The sequence below is a fragment of the Phasianus colchicus genome, chromosome 6 (genome assembly GCF_987193195.1).
Source record: "Phasianus colchicus chromosome 6, bPhaCol1.hap1.1, whole genome shotgun sequence".
In the NCBI taxonomy this organism is placed as follows: domain Eukaryota; kingdom Metazoa; phylum Chordata; class Aves; order Galliformes; family Phasianidae; genus Phasianus; species Phasianus colchicus.
In genome coordinates, this window is record NC_143441.1 from 2,174,721 (window position 1) to 2,192,894 (window position 18,174).

At 40.9% G+C, this 18,174-nt stretch overlaps 1 protein-coding gene across 2 annotated transcripts in view; it reads left to right on the forward strand.

Annotated features, from left to right (window-relative positions):
* Positions 1 to 18,047, forward strand: part of EGFR (epidermal growth factor receptor) — a 150,253-nt gene extending 132,206 nt beyond the window's left edge. The window contains exons 18-28 of one of the 2 annotated variants that reach the window (XM_031599373.2): positions 310 to 432; positions 1,024 to 1,122; positions 4,593 to 4,778; positions 8,040 to 8,195; positions 9,059 to 9,134; positions 10,290 to 10,436; positions 12,750 to 12,847; positions 13,706 to 13,873; positions 13,975 to 14,022; positions 14,173 to 14,278; positions 15,274 to 18,047. In XM_031599373.2, coding sequence (XP_031455233.2) covers positions 310 to 432; positions 1,024 to 1,122; positions 4,593 to 4,778; positions 8,040 to 8,195; positions 9,059 to 9,134; positions 10,290 to 10,436; positions 12,750 to 12,847; positions 13,706 to 13,873; positions 13,975 to 14,022; positions 14,173 to 14,278; positions 15,274 to 15,650 — 1,584 coding nt within the window. In that variant the 3' untranslated portion in view covers positions 15,651 to 18,047. The remainder of the gene's footprint in view (positions 1 to 309; positions 433 to 1,023; positions 1,123 to 4,592; positions 4,779 to 8,039; positions 8,196 to 9,058; positions 9,135 to 10,289; positions 10,437 to 12,749; positions 12,848 to 13,705; positions 13,874 to 13,974; positions 14,023 to 14,172; positions 14,279 to 15,273) is intronic. The other variant, XM_031599374.2, reaches the window with a different exon arrangement.
* Positions 18,048 to 18,174: the final 127 nt, after the last annotated feature.

Below are 18,174 nucleotides of genomic sequence, written 5' to 3' on the forward strand. Positions count from 1 at the left end.
TATGTCTAAGTCTTCATTTGAACAGCAGTATTCCTTCATTTTCCTTCAAAATGGCAGCTGCTGTTCTGCTCAATTTCAGTGAACAGAAATGGTGTAGTGGAGCTTATTTTGATTTATTTTACCTCTGAAATTTGGAACAACTCTAGATATTTGTTGCTGTAAGTCAGAGCAGAATCGCCCTCACATAAACTTCAGCTGGAATCATATGTTCATTATCTTAAATGTAGGATTAATTTCCTTCCGAAATTGTGCTACTTGCTGTGCTCCAACCTGCATCCTTCTAAAGCCTTGTTCTTCTGTCTGCACCAGCTTGTCGAACCACTGACACCCAGTGGGGAGGCACCAAACCAGGCCCACCTAAGAATTCTAAAGGAAACAGAATTTAAAAAGGTCAAAGTTTTGGGTTCTGGAGCTTTTGGCACTGTTTATAAGGTAAGATCACAATGTTTCTCTTCTCCACCCAAACAGAGCATGAACTGAGAGCTGAGGTTACTGTTGTAGATTTTTTTCACTAGCTTTCATAACTTGTATGTGTTGACATGGCAGTGATACTACTAAAATTGTCATTAATTCATTTATTAATTTGATAACATGGGATTTTTTTGTGTGTTGCTGAATCTATATTGCTGAACCAGTGATTTATAAAATGGAAGTGGCCAGGTTTTGCTATTGCAGTTGCCATGATGTGCTAATTAATTAGATTTCTATCCAAGTAAGGTATTCCTTATGCATGTTTTGGGCTATACATACAGGTAATTAACATGGGTTTTTTGAGTGTTTTTTCAAAAAAATATGGTAGAAGTAACAAAAAATGAAATGTCATTCCACTGACGGGATTCTTTTAATACCCACAAGACATAATGACTTTTTGCATATTGATTGTCAAATTTTTGTTGTTTGCTTTGCCTTCCCATTGCTCAGAATATTTAAGTCTACTCAGCAGATGTAAAATGTGTACATAATTGTGAGAATTAACCTGTTAGACATAAGAACTGAGTAATTCTTTGTACTTCTTTTTGGTAGGGACTTTGGATCCCAGAAGGGGAAAAGGTTAAAATTCCTGTTGCTATTAAAGAATTGAGAGAGGCTACATCGCCAAAAGCCAACAAGGAAATACTTGATGTAAGTGTTCATATTTGTTTTGCCAAGTTGACAGTGGACTGTGGATTTTCCCCTTTAGCAGCTAAAGGGATTTCAGAACTTTGGCAGGCAAGAAATGTTTAACATCCCAACCAGAATTCTCATATAAAATTGCAGTCATAATGCAATTGTTTTGAATCCTGACATTGCAGATTGTCATCACATTGTTGTTTAGTTATAAAGGAATAAGTTAACTGTTAATCTGCAAAGAAAAAATTCCCAGCAGACTAGTTTCTCAGCCACGAAAAGTGAAAAATTATCTCACTTTCTGAAAGAAGCTTGGGAGTTTTACTTTCTTACTCAGATAAAACTTACGACTTCACAAAACAGGGAAAAGGCTATGAGGCACTGTTTCTCATATGCTTTCAGAGGGACAAAGATCAGCAGTTCTCAGATGACTGAGATCTCTGTTAGACCTTGCCAGGTCCCCAGGAGCTGCTGACAGCCATGGTTAAACAACTACGGTCTGGAAATTGTCTTCCAGATTTTGTCTCTGGATTTCTGGAACCAGCTTCCTAGCATTATCCCATGGGGAGAAACCACTTGTTTCCCCTGAGCCATTGGAGAAGACACAAGCAGCACAGACCCTTTGCCCCTAGGCCAGTCTCATGCTTTTCCAAGTCCCAGACCCACATGGATTCCATTACTGCTCCAGTACATCCAGGGTAGGCTGCTTTCCTCCTGCATGCGCCTTCCAGGGGCTGTTTCACTCTTCACAGTGATAAGGAGCACAGTACAGTTTTCACAAATTGAACTGTGTCAAATTCCTGTATAGGAAAGGTTAATTAATAAGCCTGTGGTACTGCATCCTGCCTTCAGCAGAGCAAGATACCCAAATGATGGATTTGGTACATGCATGGACTGTATGCTCTTTGGTGATAACAAAATACTTTCTCTTGAAAGAAGTCAGAAAGATGACTCCAAAAGCTCTTTTCCTTTTGCTACACAACCAATATTTTAAGGTCACTGAAACATCAGAGATAATGACAATCAATTAAAGGTGATTTCTCCTACAGAAACATGCTAGGCATCAAACCAGCTCATCAGCTTTAGTTCCTGTAATCCAGACAAGCTCTCGCTGACTTTATTAGGGTAGGGCTAATTCAGAAGATTGTTGTTGAATACCAAGCATACTTGGAGCAGGTCAGAGCATACACAGAGACTTCCAAGATAAACAGTTGAAACAAAGGCTCACTTTAATGTCTAGGACTACTTGGAGGGATCCTGGATGTGCAATAGCTCCCCTCTGCTCCCTGTGAGGAGGCTGTGGACCTATTTCCCTATTACCAAATCTGGGAGCTCTCTGAAAGCTGTGTGGCCGAATGCCAACTCCACACCTCCAGATTCCCTGCTCTGCCCCCAAGCCAGCCCAGCAGGGGCTGTGTGGCAGATGGGTAGAAAGCAGCTCTGAGCCTGCAGATTTCTTTTCCCCCTGCTGAAATTTATACAGCACGGAGCTGAATCCCAACAGGAAGCAACACTAGGAAAAGATGCCCTTAATCACTATTGCTGCTGGGTTTTGAGGCCTACTGAGATTACTGTATTCTGCTCTCTGCTTCCATCTAAGCATCATATAGTAAATTCACAAGATTGTCTTAAAGTGTCATAAATGCTTACATAAGTAAAGAACACATTGTATTCTTCCTTTATCTTTCCTCAAGCTACCTTACTCAGCACTCTCTTTGACAAAGTATAGCTGAAAGTTACCTGCTCACATTCTGCAGGAAGTTGAGGATCCCTTAATTTGAGTTCTGCTGGAGATCATCTTTACTCTGGCTGCCTGGAGGCCACTTGCATCCCTTTGGCTCTTAAACAAAGAAACCAAATGCAGAATTAGCACCTCTGAAGAAACAGCATTATGTCATGTTTTGCTTAGGCTGGCATGTCATGCAACAATTCCAGGGACAGAACGTATTGCTTAAGAATTGGGATTGTTTATTTCTTGAATGTCATTGCTATAATATCTTTGTTTAATAATAGTTGTTACCAGATACACAGCTATGTGACGTCTGTGGAAAGCTTGTTAGGTGATGAGTTTAGTGCTGTGCTATTTCATTTCTTAAGCTATTAGAAAGTGCAGATTTGCTTCTTTCCCTGCTGCAATTGTGCTCTGTGGGCATTGACTATTAGTTAAGGCGTCTGAGGGCTGCTGACTTAATGATGAAACTTTCAAGGGATGATTAGTTGGTGCACTCTAGATGGTAAGTTAAGATGCTGACCTAAAAGCTCACTGCATGGAAAAATCCCCATTTATTTATTTAATTGTATCAGTTTTCAATCAAAGGTCTTTTAAAATGTTCAAAACAGAAATATTGTAAAATCAGATGGGAAGTTAGTTAAAAAAGACTTCGACTTTACTTTTTTCCCCTATTGTATATAACTCATAGAATTGCTTTGCTAGGTTGGAAAGGGCCTTCAAGATCATCAAGTCCACCACAACCTACCCATGCTACCCTGACTCTAACAACCCACCAGTAAACCATGTTCCTGAGCACCACATCCAAATGGATTTTAAACACATTCAGGGATGGTGACTCAGCCACTTCCCTGGGGAGCCCATTCCATCACTTAACCCTTTCTGTAAAGAAGTTCTTCCTGATATTGAACCTAAACTTACCCTGGCACAACTTGAGGCCATTTCCCCTCATCCCGTCACCTGCCGCCAGTGAGAATTGACCAGCCCCGCTCTCACTGCAATCACCCTTCAGATATTTGAAGAGAGCAATAAGGTCTCCCCTCAGCCTCCTTTTTCCCAGACTAAACAGCCCCAGTTCCTTCAATCTCTCCTCATAGGCCATATTTTCCAAGCCCTTCACAAGCCTTGTTGCCCTTTTTTGGACCTGCTCCAGCACCTCCATGTCCTTTCTGTACTGAGGTGCCCAAAGCTGAGCACAGCACTCGAGGTGAGGCCTCACCAGTGCCAAATACAGGGCAGGATGACTTCCCTGGTCCTGCTCACCACACCATTCCTGATCCAAGCCAGGATGCCATTGGCCTTCTTGGCCACCTGGGCACACTGCTGGCTCATATTCAGCCCACTGTCCATCAGTACACCATTCTTTGAGCTGGCACTTGACAGTGGATCTCAGCGCAAATACAAATCCCAAATTCTAATCTGTAAGTAGTTTTTTTATGAAACCCTGTGAAGTTTGAGTGGCTTATCCCTCATGGCCGTGTTAAAAGGTGTATTCAGTTTTTCTGGAGGCTGCAAGCCTCTCGGGATCTCTCTTGTCTCTTAACTGCAGAAAGAGCAAAGAAGAGGTACCTTGTTTACCTTACACAGGGTGAACAGGCTTGAAAGAAGAGTTTCAGGTATTTATGAAACTCAAACCCAAAAGGCTTTATTACGGTTTTCATAAAATATATAACTATCTTCTTGATATCATAGACAAATATTTTGGTCATACAGAAGGGAGTGTTTCACATCCCTTTCTTCCCTTCTTTCTTCTCAGGAAGCCTATGTGATGGCTAGTGTTGACAATCCTCATGTGTGCCGCTTGCTGGGAATCTGCCTCACTTCCACTGTGCAGCTCATCACCCAGCTCATGCCTTATGGCTGCCTCCTTGACTACATCCGAGAGCACAAGGACAACATTGGCTCCCAGTACCTTCTCAACTGGTGTGTGCAGATTGCCAAGGTAAGTTGACCAGCTTGGCTTTGGGGCCAGCTAAGACCCAGGCTGTGATACAAATATCAGGAAATACGTAATGTGTTTGTTAACTTACCTGTCTGCCCAGGTCTCTGTATTTCACCATGCTCCATAGTTCCTAGAGACTTGATACACATCAGCAAGCTGTTGCTTTGTTTTAAACAACTTATTATTTTCAAGCCACTGAGCAAACAAATTGCTCCTATGCAGCATAATATTGTCACCAATGAAAACTAATCACTCAGTGATGAAACAGTCGTGTAATTAAGTTGTGATGGAGAAGAGAAAAGAATCTGTCATTCTCATAACAAAATGCTGCTTCAAGTTACCATATTTATTTGGGCTGTGCCACAAGGCAAACAGTAATGTTAAATATACCTTCTAGCATGCCCTGGAGAATGACCCTGGCTTTTCAGGCTGAAATCTGTGTGGTCTGGGGATCAAAACTGCTGATTAATAAATACCATCTGGCTGTGACCAAAGACATTCCAGGCACCACAGGGATTTTTGCAATTCATATACAATGAGTTGGTGCATGTGATCAAATTGAAATGGCCACAGTGCTAAATAAAACATCATTATCACACCTGGCACTGGTTATCTGCCTGTGCATGGAGCTAAGGAGAAAAGAAGCAAAGGAGATTGAAGTACAACCCCTTAGCGGTATGCTGTGTGAAAGATGGTTTGATATGGAAGAATGGGCAAAACCAATAGCTGCAGTTTGTGTAAGGTTTGTTTTGTGAGATAGCATTATTTGCAAAGTCTAGATGCTTAATTCTGCTCATTTCAGTAATACCCAGTTAACCACACACTTACCACCTTATTGGTCCCTTGAGACCTTGTTTACATCTCAGGCTCTCCTGGCCGTGGTTTGCTTTCAGGAAATGTATCCACCAGAAGTATACAGCACATATTTTCATCTAGTTATGTGTATTTTTTACAGCACACTCCACAGCAAATTAGTTTATGTGTCCACTGGTAATATGAGCTGCCATTATTCTGACTCTTGCTCTCTCATTTGAAACCAGTTATTGCTCTCTCCTGGTCTTTCTTCCTGTGGATGATGAACCGGAGGCCACATTTCCCTCCTTTTCTTCCTCCTCCTCATTCATTTTTAAGGTGGCAAAATCAGTCCCCAGACTGATCCTCAGAACACCCCATTTGTTGTGCACTTGCCTGAAACGTTACCATCCACAATTGTTGCTTCTTTTTGATATCCTTCACATCAGCTCAGCATTCACCTATAGCAACCTTTACCCTTTCCAGTGTTGCGTGACTCCAGCATCCTTCTTTGTGTTGCTCCATACCGAAGTTCTCCTCAAAGTGCTTGTAAATAATGCATATGGCTTTTTCCCACCAATGTGTCTGGTGTTTCTGCTGCACTGATGAGGCCATGCCCCATATTTTGACTTTGACTCTGAAAATGGGGAGAAAAATTATGACCAATATACGTGTGTCTGGAAACTAACCAGAAGGAAACAAGTTCACTGTGAAGTTTATTTTTGTTTCTGTTTTTACAGCTTTGAAATAATTTCTCTTTGTATCTTTCACAAACATTATATTTTACTAAGCCATGTCTTTCAGACAAAATGAGTGTATCCACACCATGTGCAGAAACACTTTGAAGTAACTTTGAACATGTTAGTCTCACACTTAATGATGAAAAAATGGCTAAAATCCCAGACTTGAACACAAATAAAGATCTGTTGTACTTTCTGCATAAGCAGTTCAACATCTTTGGTATATGCTTATGTATGTGTAAAGTCCTTTGGCTAGCAGAGTCTTAAATGGCTTAATGTGAAACTGATATTCTGCTTTTCAGTAGCTTTGAGTCCTAATAAGTCTCTGCAGCAATACATGCTTTGCAGAAAATGTTTGCTCCACCAGGGTGAGATTTTGTGACTTTTTTTAAGACAGTCAGTTTTCTATTGGTAGCTCAAGATTTTTTTTCAAGAACTCTGCTCATTAAAGATATATTTGTATAATTAAATGCATGCTCACAGTGGCATTGTGCCAGTCTGTTTGGGTGGTTTGTTTTGGCAACACAAGCAGCTCTAAGCACAGGGGTGAAGTTCTGCTGAGAAAATGCAGTGGAAGATTCACTGGTGGTCCAGGTTAACAGTGGGCTTAGGATGGGGGTGGAATATGGAAGGGAATTACTCCCTCCAGTGCCCTGTCATCAAATTTTGCTCATTTTGGTGTTAATTCTGTAGGCTAGAAGCACTTCTTTTATTAATTCTGTCTTTGTAAAAATACAAGCACGTAATCTACTGCCAGCAGAAACCTATGGACTGGGAATAATTGTGGTTTTTAGAAAGGATCTCACAGGAAACTTAGAAATCATGTTTTTATTTAATTTCATGCACCACAAGACTGGAGTTGAGGGAACAAAGAATTAACTCTATGGTCAGAGAGGCAGATGTTAGGATCATGCCTTAAAAATCAAACCAGCACAATTAGCAATTTTATCTGTCTGAGAGATCTGTAGTCACTCCAGAGAAAAGTCTGTTCTTCTTTGAGAGTTGTACCAAAAAAGCACGTATGCTATGGCACTGAAACCAGAAGAACTTGCCTTTACAAAGAGGACTTGAAAATAGGTGCAACTCTGAGCTCAGCCATTACATGAGGGTTTTTTAACTTTTTTCCTTTTATCATGTTTGCAGAGATGCCTAATTGCTACCAGTGAGTTCATTGTAACAAGGCACAGAACTGGCCTTGAGTAATGAATAATGAATTTATTTTTGCTTGGACTCTTCTCCCAGTCTGTTTATGTCTAGATTCTCCCAGTGAGGTTTGCCTGTGTGAATAAGGATGGTGATGGTCACCATCTCCATTGTGCCACCTTAAGGTCCTAGGAGTTGCACAACCACAGCTGAAGGATGGGTTTGCCCACTCCTTTGACAGTACTGTGCTGGTTTTATATGTCTTTAACAAAGTCCCAGAGGAGCCACATCCCCTGCTACACCTACTGCCATCCTTATTTCTCAATGGTTCCATCTGAATACAGACCCACAGAAAGGTTACTAGAAGACAGTAATGTAACTACCTCTTTCTCTGCATAGTACATGCCCTCATCCAGCAGTCAGCATCACAAAATTCAAAACAGCAAACTTTTCTGAATAGGTTACCATGTGTTTATGGTGGTATGTATACAGTTACCATAGAGCAGCTGAGGTTTGGTGACTTATTTGTGTGTCAAAGCTCGAAGTATATGAGCAAGATGCCTACCACCAGTCTATTGTTTTGTAGGGAATGAACTACCTGGAGGAACGTCGTCTGGTGCACCGTGACCTTGCTGCCAGGAATGTCCTTGTTAAGACTCCACAACATGTGAAAATCACAGACTTTGGGCTGGCAAAGCTGCTTGGGGCAGATGAGAAGGAGTATCACGCAGAGGGAGGCAAGGTACAAGTCACTAGAGGATGAACCATGGCGTGTTTGTTGGTGTGTTCGTGTGTTCATGCATGAGCCTTTATGTTAAAAATAGGAAAAAAGAAGTGGGCTTTTCAGAAGGCTCAGCTGCAATCTCAGCTTGCTGCCTTTGAAGCCTGTGGAAATCTGCTGAGCACAGCCAGAGCAGCGTCAGGCCAGTGTGACTGCAGTAGGAGCAGAGGTAGCAGAGCAGCAAGGGCTTTTGAAATTCCCACCCTGAATGTCTGGGAAAGAACAAGGTTATTTGAAAAACAATAAAAATGAAAGCATGTCTGAATTCATCACATAGCCAACACCAATAAAACTGTGCAGTTTGTGAAGAGCAAGAGAATTCCATATATTTATAGCAGAAGAAAGACCTGTCAGGCTTGGTTCAACATGCCTTTATGTTGTACTACATGCTGATGAAGGGAATGTGTCCTGCTGAGAAATTAACAAGAATCTGCTTGCAAATATTGCTGTGACTATAAATGGAAATCAGATGAGCACAAATCGGTCTTTGTCATACCATCTGAGATTGGATTTTTATTCTGTTTCAACAGGAGAAAGTTAAAAAATGAGTAATTTAACTGTTAAAAATATGGTAAAACTAACTTGTAAGAGATATTTCTAATAGGCTCAAAAATTTCACAAGTTTCCAGGTTTAGCATAGTAAATGAAAACAGTAACAAGGGACTCAGGACTTGCCTGCTTTACCACTCAAATAATTGTGTTGTTTCATTGTGGTTTTTGACCACTTTCTACAACCAATTAATTGACTTAAACACCGCCTGGCGGTAAAGGTTGCTGATAAAATTTGATTCAGCATCCTATGGCTAATTTGCGGATCTTCCTAGGTTCCTATTAAATGGATGGCATTGGAGTCAATTTTACACCGAATTTATACTCATCAAAGTGATGTCTGGAGTTACGGTGAGTCTAAAAACATAGTTTTTGTAGATGTGTTGGAACAATTGCAATGACATTGAAAAGAGTTCTTTATTCTTCCTATTATCTGAAGATTGAGAGATTAAACCTAAATAATGGGCCAAAATCACCCATTCAGCTAAGTAAAATTCCCACAAAACTGAGCAGTGGTGAGGTGTAAGAGGTTTTGCAAAATATGCTTCCACATGATGAGCCCTTCCCTGACAGGAGCTACATGTAGGAGTTTGCACTCCTCCACACGGTGAACTGCTGAAGACCAAAAATAAAGCAGTATAATGAGAGGGAAGACATAAAACCATTGGCCACACTGCCAGTCAGCATCAGTCAGTGTAACTCCAATTTCTCCTCTGGCACTATTTGAGGTGATGATATAACCTTATTTTGTCATGGTGGCCTAAAACGATTCAGAGTAGTTGCAAAATGGCAAGCAGTATGATGTGCTCTCCAGATACTGAGAGGACAACAAGGAAAGAAAAGCAATTGAAATAATTCATTTTATACTTTGTACAAAAGATAAAGGAGCTGAAAGGAAAATTTTCAGAGCAACTTGTTGCAAAATTTCCACTCCATGGTGTCACACTCCTGGAAGAAGTTAAGTACAAATAGTCAGACGCTGTATCCATTTAGAAAAAGTACAGTCTCTGGTTCTCTTAATCCATTTATGTATCTTGGCATCCAAAGTTTTATTTTGTATCCTAAGCTACTGGACAGTCACAATAGCTACATCACAAAGTATGTCATCAGCAAACAACACTGAGGCAGATGGTTTACACATTTTTCAACAACTGCTCTTGCTGGTCTCCGAAGAGACTGTTTTAAACAAAAAGGCAACTTCCATTTTTAAATCCCCTTTCTAAACTGGAGTCAGGAGTCTGTAACCTGTATTTTCTTTCTTTCCTGGGGGGCTGGAAAGTCTGTGGGATGTTCAACACTGAGACACTAGTTGCGATTAAAAAGAAATAAAGGAAGGCAAGATGATTTCAAACTGTTTTATTAATGTGTATGTCTTTAATATCATGGCAAAAAGTGCTTTGCCTGGATGAGGATCTGTCAGTGCATTTCTCTCAATTGACAAACACATCCAGGCAAACTACTCAGCTTCCTCCAAATTTTTGTCACTGTCTTCTCCTTTCCTTGCAGGTGTGACAGTTTGGGAGTTGATGACATTTGGGTCCAAGCCTTATGATGGGATCCCTGCAAGTGAAATCTCCTCTGTCTTGGAGAAAGGCGAGCGTCTGCCTCAGCCACCAATTTGTACTATTGATGTGTACATGATCATGGTCAAATGTGAGTTCAGTGGATTTGTGGATGCTTTCCTAAGCCCAATAAGTGGCACAGTTGTCTTCATTATGTAGGCATTTCTGTAAGTTGTATTCTTGGTGATGGCATGGAAATTAGGTTACATGAAAAGAGCAGTCACAGAGTGCATTCCTGCACCTCATGCCTTAGGTGGGAGTAGAGGGCACGATTTTGTTAATTGCTAATTCAGCCAACTAATGGTTTTTCACCATTCACACTGCTGGCTGATGTTGTCAATTATTTTAAAATGTCAGGCAATATAAATCAGTACAACACCATCCATGTGACCTGATGCTCTGGTTTTAAACATCTAGAAAATAAAACTAACAATGACTTCTCCAGGCTCAGCCTTAGCTCAGTAATATGCTGTCAGGTAGGGCACACTGAAGGGCTTCTAAATCTCAACCCCCTTTTTCATCTGTCAGCTGCTAAAATGTCAGATTGTAACCTTGCTTCCTAAGCCAAGATTAGGCTGCATCCCTGCCAGTACAGTTTGTGAGGATGCTGAGAGGCAGCCCACTAGGTGGCATTTAAGATCTTTTCACTGGAACAGACTGTAGCTTTTGCTGAAATAAAAGCTGTGCTACAACACCAACCCTGTAGTATAGCACTTTTGGGTAGGCTTGGAGAGCCTGTGCATTGCTGTGCTGGGAAAGGCACTGTACAAGGAGAGTCTGATCCTGTGTTCACTGTGGTGAGAAGGAACCACATCCAGACATGTCCATCTGCATCCATCAGCAGTGCTCAGACCCATAAGCATTCTCCTGGAAGTCCCTCCTCGGCAATGCTGAACCCTGCTGACACCTGAGCCCTACCTGATTTTGACAATCCTGTCCCAGATCTTCAAAAGCTCTGCACAACAGTGTGTCTCCAAATGCTGAGATTTTCTGAGTCCTGGCTGCTCCATCCACTGCCCTTCTTTAAAGCGAGGCCAGAGCTAGAAAGCAGGCATTTTTCCAGGCACTCAGTCGGATACCTCTTGCTTATAAAACACTACAAATGAGTGTCACTACCCTCTTTTATACCATTACACCAAATTTAAAAGCAAGAGCATGAGAATGTGGGGTTTGAGCCTTTCTTCTTCCACAGGGCTCAGTGGCACATCTTTCACCGCTCCAGTCAGACCCTGTGTACAGGTTGCAGTGCTGACATTGCTGAAGCCATGCCCTCTTGTCTAAAAGAATTTGGGATTCCCATTCATCTCCTTTTATAAACAGAGAACATAAACTGAAAAGTTGGAAGTTATTACACACAATTTTTTTAAACACATGCAATTAGAAGATAAATTCAGAAGCAGTAGATGCTGCTTCTGCAACAGCAGCATACTTCCAAAAGGTCCATTTTCTCCTAAAGTGAGAAGAATTTCTTTAATTGGTAAGAACTGCACTGGAAGAATTGAGCACGACATTATATCGTCAGTGTGACAAAAAGCCACTGGCACTGATGAGATTTTATCCAGTGCAGATTTCAGATGGTGTACTGTTGCTTTGGTCCTCCATTGCCTTGGATAAGCTGCTTCTTATGAGTTCTCTCAGACATACTAAGATTAATCTTTCTTACTTCTAATTTTAAACACAGCTGTCTATATATCACCTCATCTGTTAGTTGATATCAGAAAGTGTAGATTTTCTAAGTCATCTCACATGTAAAGCCACCAGTATCAATATTAGAAATCTCTTCCATCATTGATCCACCCTAAGCTGTAGTTAAAGTTCATTTACTAATTAAATACAACTTAAGTATGGTTAATCTTTCAAAACATTTTGTAGATGTAAATTTTAGAAAATATCTGGTACAGGGTAGAAAATTGCAAGCTTTCCACTTTAGATTTCCCAGGATTTCATGAAGCAATGCAGAAAGGAACAGGCCAATTACAATATATCTGCAGGAACCTGATGAAAATACTTTGCTTCTCTTCCTTCAAGAAGTTTAGACTGATCCAGACTGGCCCCCATTGGCTGTTCTCAGGTCTTGTTCCTTACCGTCACACTGTAGGACCTTCTGTCCAACAGAGACAAGCCAGGAAGAGAGTGGACAGGCTCAGGCAGGAGCTTGTCTGGCCTTGGGACTTTACTGCCTCCTTCATGCTTCCCAAACTGCCAGGTTGTACTTCTAACATGCTGACATTCACACCAGCTAGTGTCTGGTTAATTAATTTTTTATGGTGATCTCTTACAGGCAGCTGCTTTCTTCTTACCATGTATAGCACTGCTCTTTTAGCTGTTATACTTTATTTCAGACTCTGTGTCTGACTGCTGAAACAATTTCAGTTGTGCACTGCTCTCCCTGCTGTCCTTTCAGGCTGGATGATTGACGCAGACAGCCGTCCCAAGTTTCGTGAGCTGATTGCAGAGTTCTCCAAAATGGCTCGAGACCCTCCCCGCTATCTTGTTATACAGGTACTAAACACAGTGGTAGCAACATGTCTAATGGGTGTTTAATATCGGGTGCAGAATGATTAATGATGAATAGGAAATCAAATTCCTGGTTTGGACGAGTTTTCCACATACAAGATGCCAGGCTACACAGGCTAATGTTCCCATGGTTTGCTTCCTTCTGAGGCAAAACAATTTATCCTGCCCATACCGCTTCTGAGTGCTGCAGCAAAAAATTTTGTTATGACATTTACTTCAAGCTAAAAGATCCAACACAAATGACATTGGTGTGAGGATGTGAAAGCTGACTGAAATGGCAGAGCTCTGTGTTTTAGAGAATCAGAGAGCTGAATCTGTTAGTCTGTTTATCTCCTTGCCAGTGAAGGATTATTTCCTGTGATGTTTGCTGAAACATGATGTGGAAAGAGAAGCCATTTAGGAAAACAAGAGCAGTTGTAGAATAGATGTTGAACATCCTCTCTGGCACTGATGATAAGAGGAAACAGCATAGCTGTTTGTGGCAGAATGTGAACTTACACTCAGTAACAGCATGAGTTAAGAAGATATGCTGCAAATAATTTCTAGCACATGCTGATAATTTAAGGACAGTTCTTGCCTTCCAGGTCTTAACACATTCAGCTAGAACCACAGACAGAATTTCAAGACTGGCCAGTATTTTCTTAATACTGGCCCCTGTCTATGCCCAATACTGAAATCCTGAAAGGCTGAGTTGGAATAGTTTGAATATTACAAAATATTCAAAAAATATTACAAAAATGCAGATATTTTACAGCAGCATGGACGTTGCAGGTCCAGATTCTATGGATAGTGAGGGCTTGAAGGAATTCTGCGAATCCTCTCTCGCTCTGATTTGTCTCACAGGGAGATGAAAGAATGCACTTGCCCAGCCCTACAGATTCCAAATTTTATCGCACCCTGATGGAGGAGGAGGACATGGAAGACATTGTGGATGCAGATGAGTATCTCGTCCCACACCAGGGCTTTTTCAACAGCCCCTCTACATCTCGGACTCCTCTCCTGAGTTCATTGGTATGAAGCTTTTCCTCTCTAAAAACAAAACAAAAAAAGAAGTAATGAGAGAGTGAACTGTTTCTCATGATTCCTGTATTTTCTCTCTTTCTTTTCAAAAGAGCGCTACTAGCAACAATTCTGCTACAACCTGCATTGACAGAAATGGGGTAAGTGGAATGACTCGTAAAAAAGGAGTAGCAGCACTGTATGACCACTTTCCTATTGAATCCCCCCTCCCTACTTTTATATCTCACTTATGCAAGACAACTTCTACAGAACAGTCCCTGTAATACTGAATTTCTGCATTTCCAACCTAGCAGGGGCACCCTGTGAGGGAAGATAGCTTTGTCCAGAGGTACAGCTCAGACCCAACAGGTAATTTCTTGGAGGAGAGCATAGATGATGGCTTCCTGCCTGCTCCGGGTAAGTACCTCTCCTATGTTTCCATCCTAGGGCTATTCATTCACAAACCATTTGATCAGACTCTTGCATGAATACAGTTATCTTCATTACTCTTTGAGAGAAAGGAAGCAGCCCAAATGTTTCCTACCTTTTGCTTTTACTCAGTAAACAAGAATGAAAATGCATGCACATATCCTTTTCTTAAACTTTTTTTGACTGCTTTTGGCCACCTCTCATTTCCACTCCTTCATGAGCCAAGTTCCTCATGTTTACCACGTGTGCCATCTGCTTAGGAAGTTTAGGTGTGTGAGTCTATGTTTAAAGCTTTCTACTACTTCAGAAAATATCACATCAACATGGGTTTCACCCCTTATACCATTTCTGCCATATAAACAGCTTTCTGGTTGTGTCACTGCTTTCAGATATTGATACGCAGAAGGAATCTCACAGGTTCCCATTAACTTACAGCACTGGACATCACAGAGTGACACAGATGGCATAGAGGGTCACGGTTAACTAGTATCCTCAAAAAAAATTAACCTTCTCTCCCTTCCCACATCTCTTTTGAAAAGACTGACAAGAGACTGCATGTGAGTGAGATGTGGAATCTCCGTTACTGTCTGTTCTGTCTTTCCTAGGTAGTTGCTTCATCTCTAAACATTTTTTGAGGGATATGGCTTCTGACCGCCAAACTCCCTATTGAAATTTCAGAACAATATCAGGGACATAGCCACTACAATCAGCGCTAGCTATTTTGCAGTCTTGTGGCCAAAGTAATCTTTCTGCTGCTTTGAAACTTGAAGATGAGCTTCAAGGCAGTGTGCTTCATGTACAGCATGGATGTCACTGCACTTAGCTCTCTTCCACTCTGGACGCAGAGCTGGGAAGTCTGGTGAGATGTTGCACTGAAAAAAGTGTTGCAGATGGATTAAAACTGCACCTTGAGTGATGCAAATGGTTTGCATTAGTCATACCTCATCACTTCCATTATCTTGTTTGTTTGTTTTTAATTCCAGAGTATGTAAACCAGCTGATGCCCAAGAAACCGTCTACTGCTGTGGTTCAGAATCCAATCTACAACAACATCTCTCTCACAGCAAACTCAAAGCTCCCTATGGACTCAAGCTACCAGAATTCCCACAGCACAGCTGTGGACAACCCTGAATATCTCAACACTAACCAGTCCCCACAGGCCAAAACAGCTTTTGAGAGCTCTCCTTACTGGATCCAGTCAGGCAATCATCAAATAAATCTGGACAATCCTGACTACCAGCAGGACTTTTTACCAAATGAAACAAAACCTAATGGTCTCTTGAAAGTTCCTGCAGCAGAAAACCCAGAATACTTGAGGGTGGCAGCACCAAAAAGTGAATACATTGAAGCTTCAGCATGACCACAGAGGATTTTTTCTTGCAGTGAGACAAGCCAGACTGGTGAATCGCCTGGCTGCTGCAAGAGCAAAAACTGTTCAGCATGAATGGCAACCACAATGCATCAATAAGCACACTTCAGCACGCAATCTGAATCTGCAAAACCAATCTCACAGGACAGTTTGGGTCTTTTCTTGCCCATTTCCATGTATAGCTGAAGCCCATACCCTGCACTGAGATGTGTGTTGAAATGGAGCGGGACCTTCCTGTACAGAAAAAATATGGATGCATTCCTTTCATTTTCAAATGGTAGCATGGTAAGAAGCCACTCTGGGATGAACTTGTGAGCTGTACACTCTGTACAGTCTAATTTCTTTCTACAATGTGTATTTTTATAAATGTTTCTAACAGATTTTTTGGATCTTTTACAAGATCAGATGCTTGTACTGCTTGTCTGTTAGTTGGTGCTCAGATCACCAGCAGGAAGAAAAACAATGTTACTAAATAGTTTTCCAAAGGTCCAGGAACAGAAATAGTTATTCCATACCACAGGATTTTTACAAATTGGCTCCACATACTGCATCCTGGCATGAACAGGAAAAGTGCATCTGGTGGATGTATGGGAGATTCTGTCCATGGCAGGATGAAGTAAATTATTCTGGGGAAAACCAGCACAAGGAGTGAACAGCAAGACACATCACCTACTGACCACCGCTGCTAAAAACTGACAGGAGGAATGCAGCTCACAATAATTTGTAGATTTTTACAGAGCACTCACTCATCTGTTTTCTGATGGTAAAACACAAGGTGTTTTCTGATGTATTATGCTGTTGTACAGTTGTCAAAATGCCTCTCTTCTTAAACAAAACTGTTAAAGATGTTGCCATAAGTGAAAAATTCAGTGTCAAATAATGTTTAACAGACTCTAATTAAATGTCAAGGAAATGCAAATGGTTGTAAATTGGAGCCTTAATGAGACAGACAGGAAGACTGATACTAAATTAAACTTCAGTAAGGCAAGAAACACAGGTAGCTCTAGCCAAGTAGTCTCTTTTAGAGACTCAGAAATCTTTTTGCCCACATTTGGCAAAGAAAATGGTCATGCCCATGTTAGCACTTTCCTCACTTCGAGGCAGAATATGGCCAGTAGCTGTATGATGCCAGGGAAGAGACTAGGGCTGTTTGCTTCACTGTACCTTTCCGTGTGGGGCGACCTCTCACACCCCAAAATAACACAGGAGGTCAGTGAGCATGGGTTCAGAAAAGGAAGAGTAATCTAGAATGGTGGAAGAAGTTGCCTACCTCTTATGAAACACACAGCTTCTCACTGTTTCTTCAAAATACCCAGCCTAGGCTTCTGTTGTCAGTGTGGAAGAAGCAGACTAGCCAAGGTTAAGATTTTAACGTAACAGTATAAATACTCTTTATACTGATAGCATGTCAGTCACTGGAACCAAACCAGGTACTCTTTCAAGGGCTCCATGTTACAAAACGTAAAACTCTTCCAGCAATGATATTTCCTTATGAAGGCAGTAGGACTGAAATGCCCAAAGTGTGACTTTCCAGCAGCTTGCCAATTTTAATCAAACCATTAGTTCAGAAATCAAAGGCATGTTCATCAATTTTAGAACATTGTTTTTACAGATTTACTGAGGAGTGAAAGAGTGGTCATGTGAAATGACCCTTTTTATAGGTAATGCAGTGAAAATGCATAAACAGCTCCTGTGTGTGCTGTAGTTCATCAGCTGCCTTTCAGTTTGAGGTAGAAAAGTGTATTTACTCAAAATCCAAAGGTTTTCCTGGTCTGCTATTTCATAGATTTGTGTCACTGAGACGTGAGTCCCAGCCAAAGTGCTATGGGGAATGCAGTGTCCGACTTTGATTATTGCTGGTTTGTGTTTAAAACAGTAACCAAAATTTAGTTCCCACATCCAACTAGTGGCAGATTTCTTTTTGCATTCCTGAGAGCACATTTGTTCTGTTGCTCTCAAAAGCAGTGTGAATGCACAGGCAGTGCTTTTCTGCCCACCCACCATCCCAAGAGGAATGTAAATAAAACCAAAATGTATTTTAACAGAAAGCACAGATAATTTTCAGTTCACTAAATCTATTCTGTCTCCAAGCAGAACACTAGAAAATCATACAGTGCATGTCCTCCCATAGCAAATTTACAACAGAATTACATGGAAGAATGTATTGATGTTTTAATCTGTCATCCAAAACAAGAAAGCCACTAAGAAGGAGCAATATCTATAACCAGTATTATGTAGCATTAAAATTGTTCAATATTGGTTAGTTTACTTGCCCTTCTAAAGCTATTTAGGAGGAATTCAGTAGAGACTTATTACTAGAAACAGGGAAATACATCTAAAAATTATATATATATATATATATATATATATTTTTTTTTTTTTTTTTTTTTAATGAGAACAGTAGGAAAAAGGCTTTAGCTCTTGATAAAAATGTACAGGAAGATTCCAGATTTGTGGGATTAGCTGTGTTGTGAAATAATTCCACTAAATGTGCACCCTTTAAACCATGATTTGT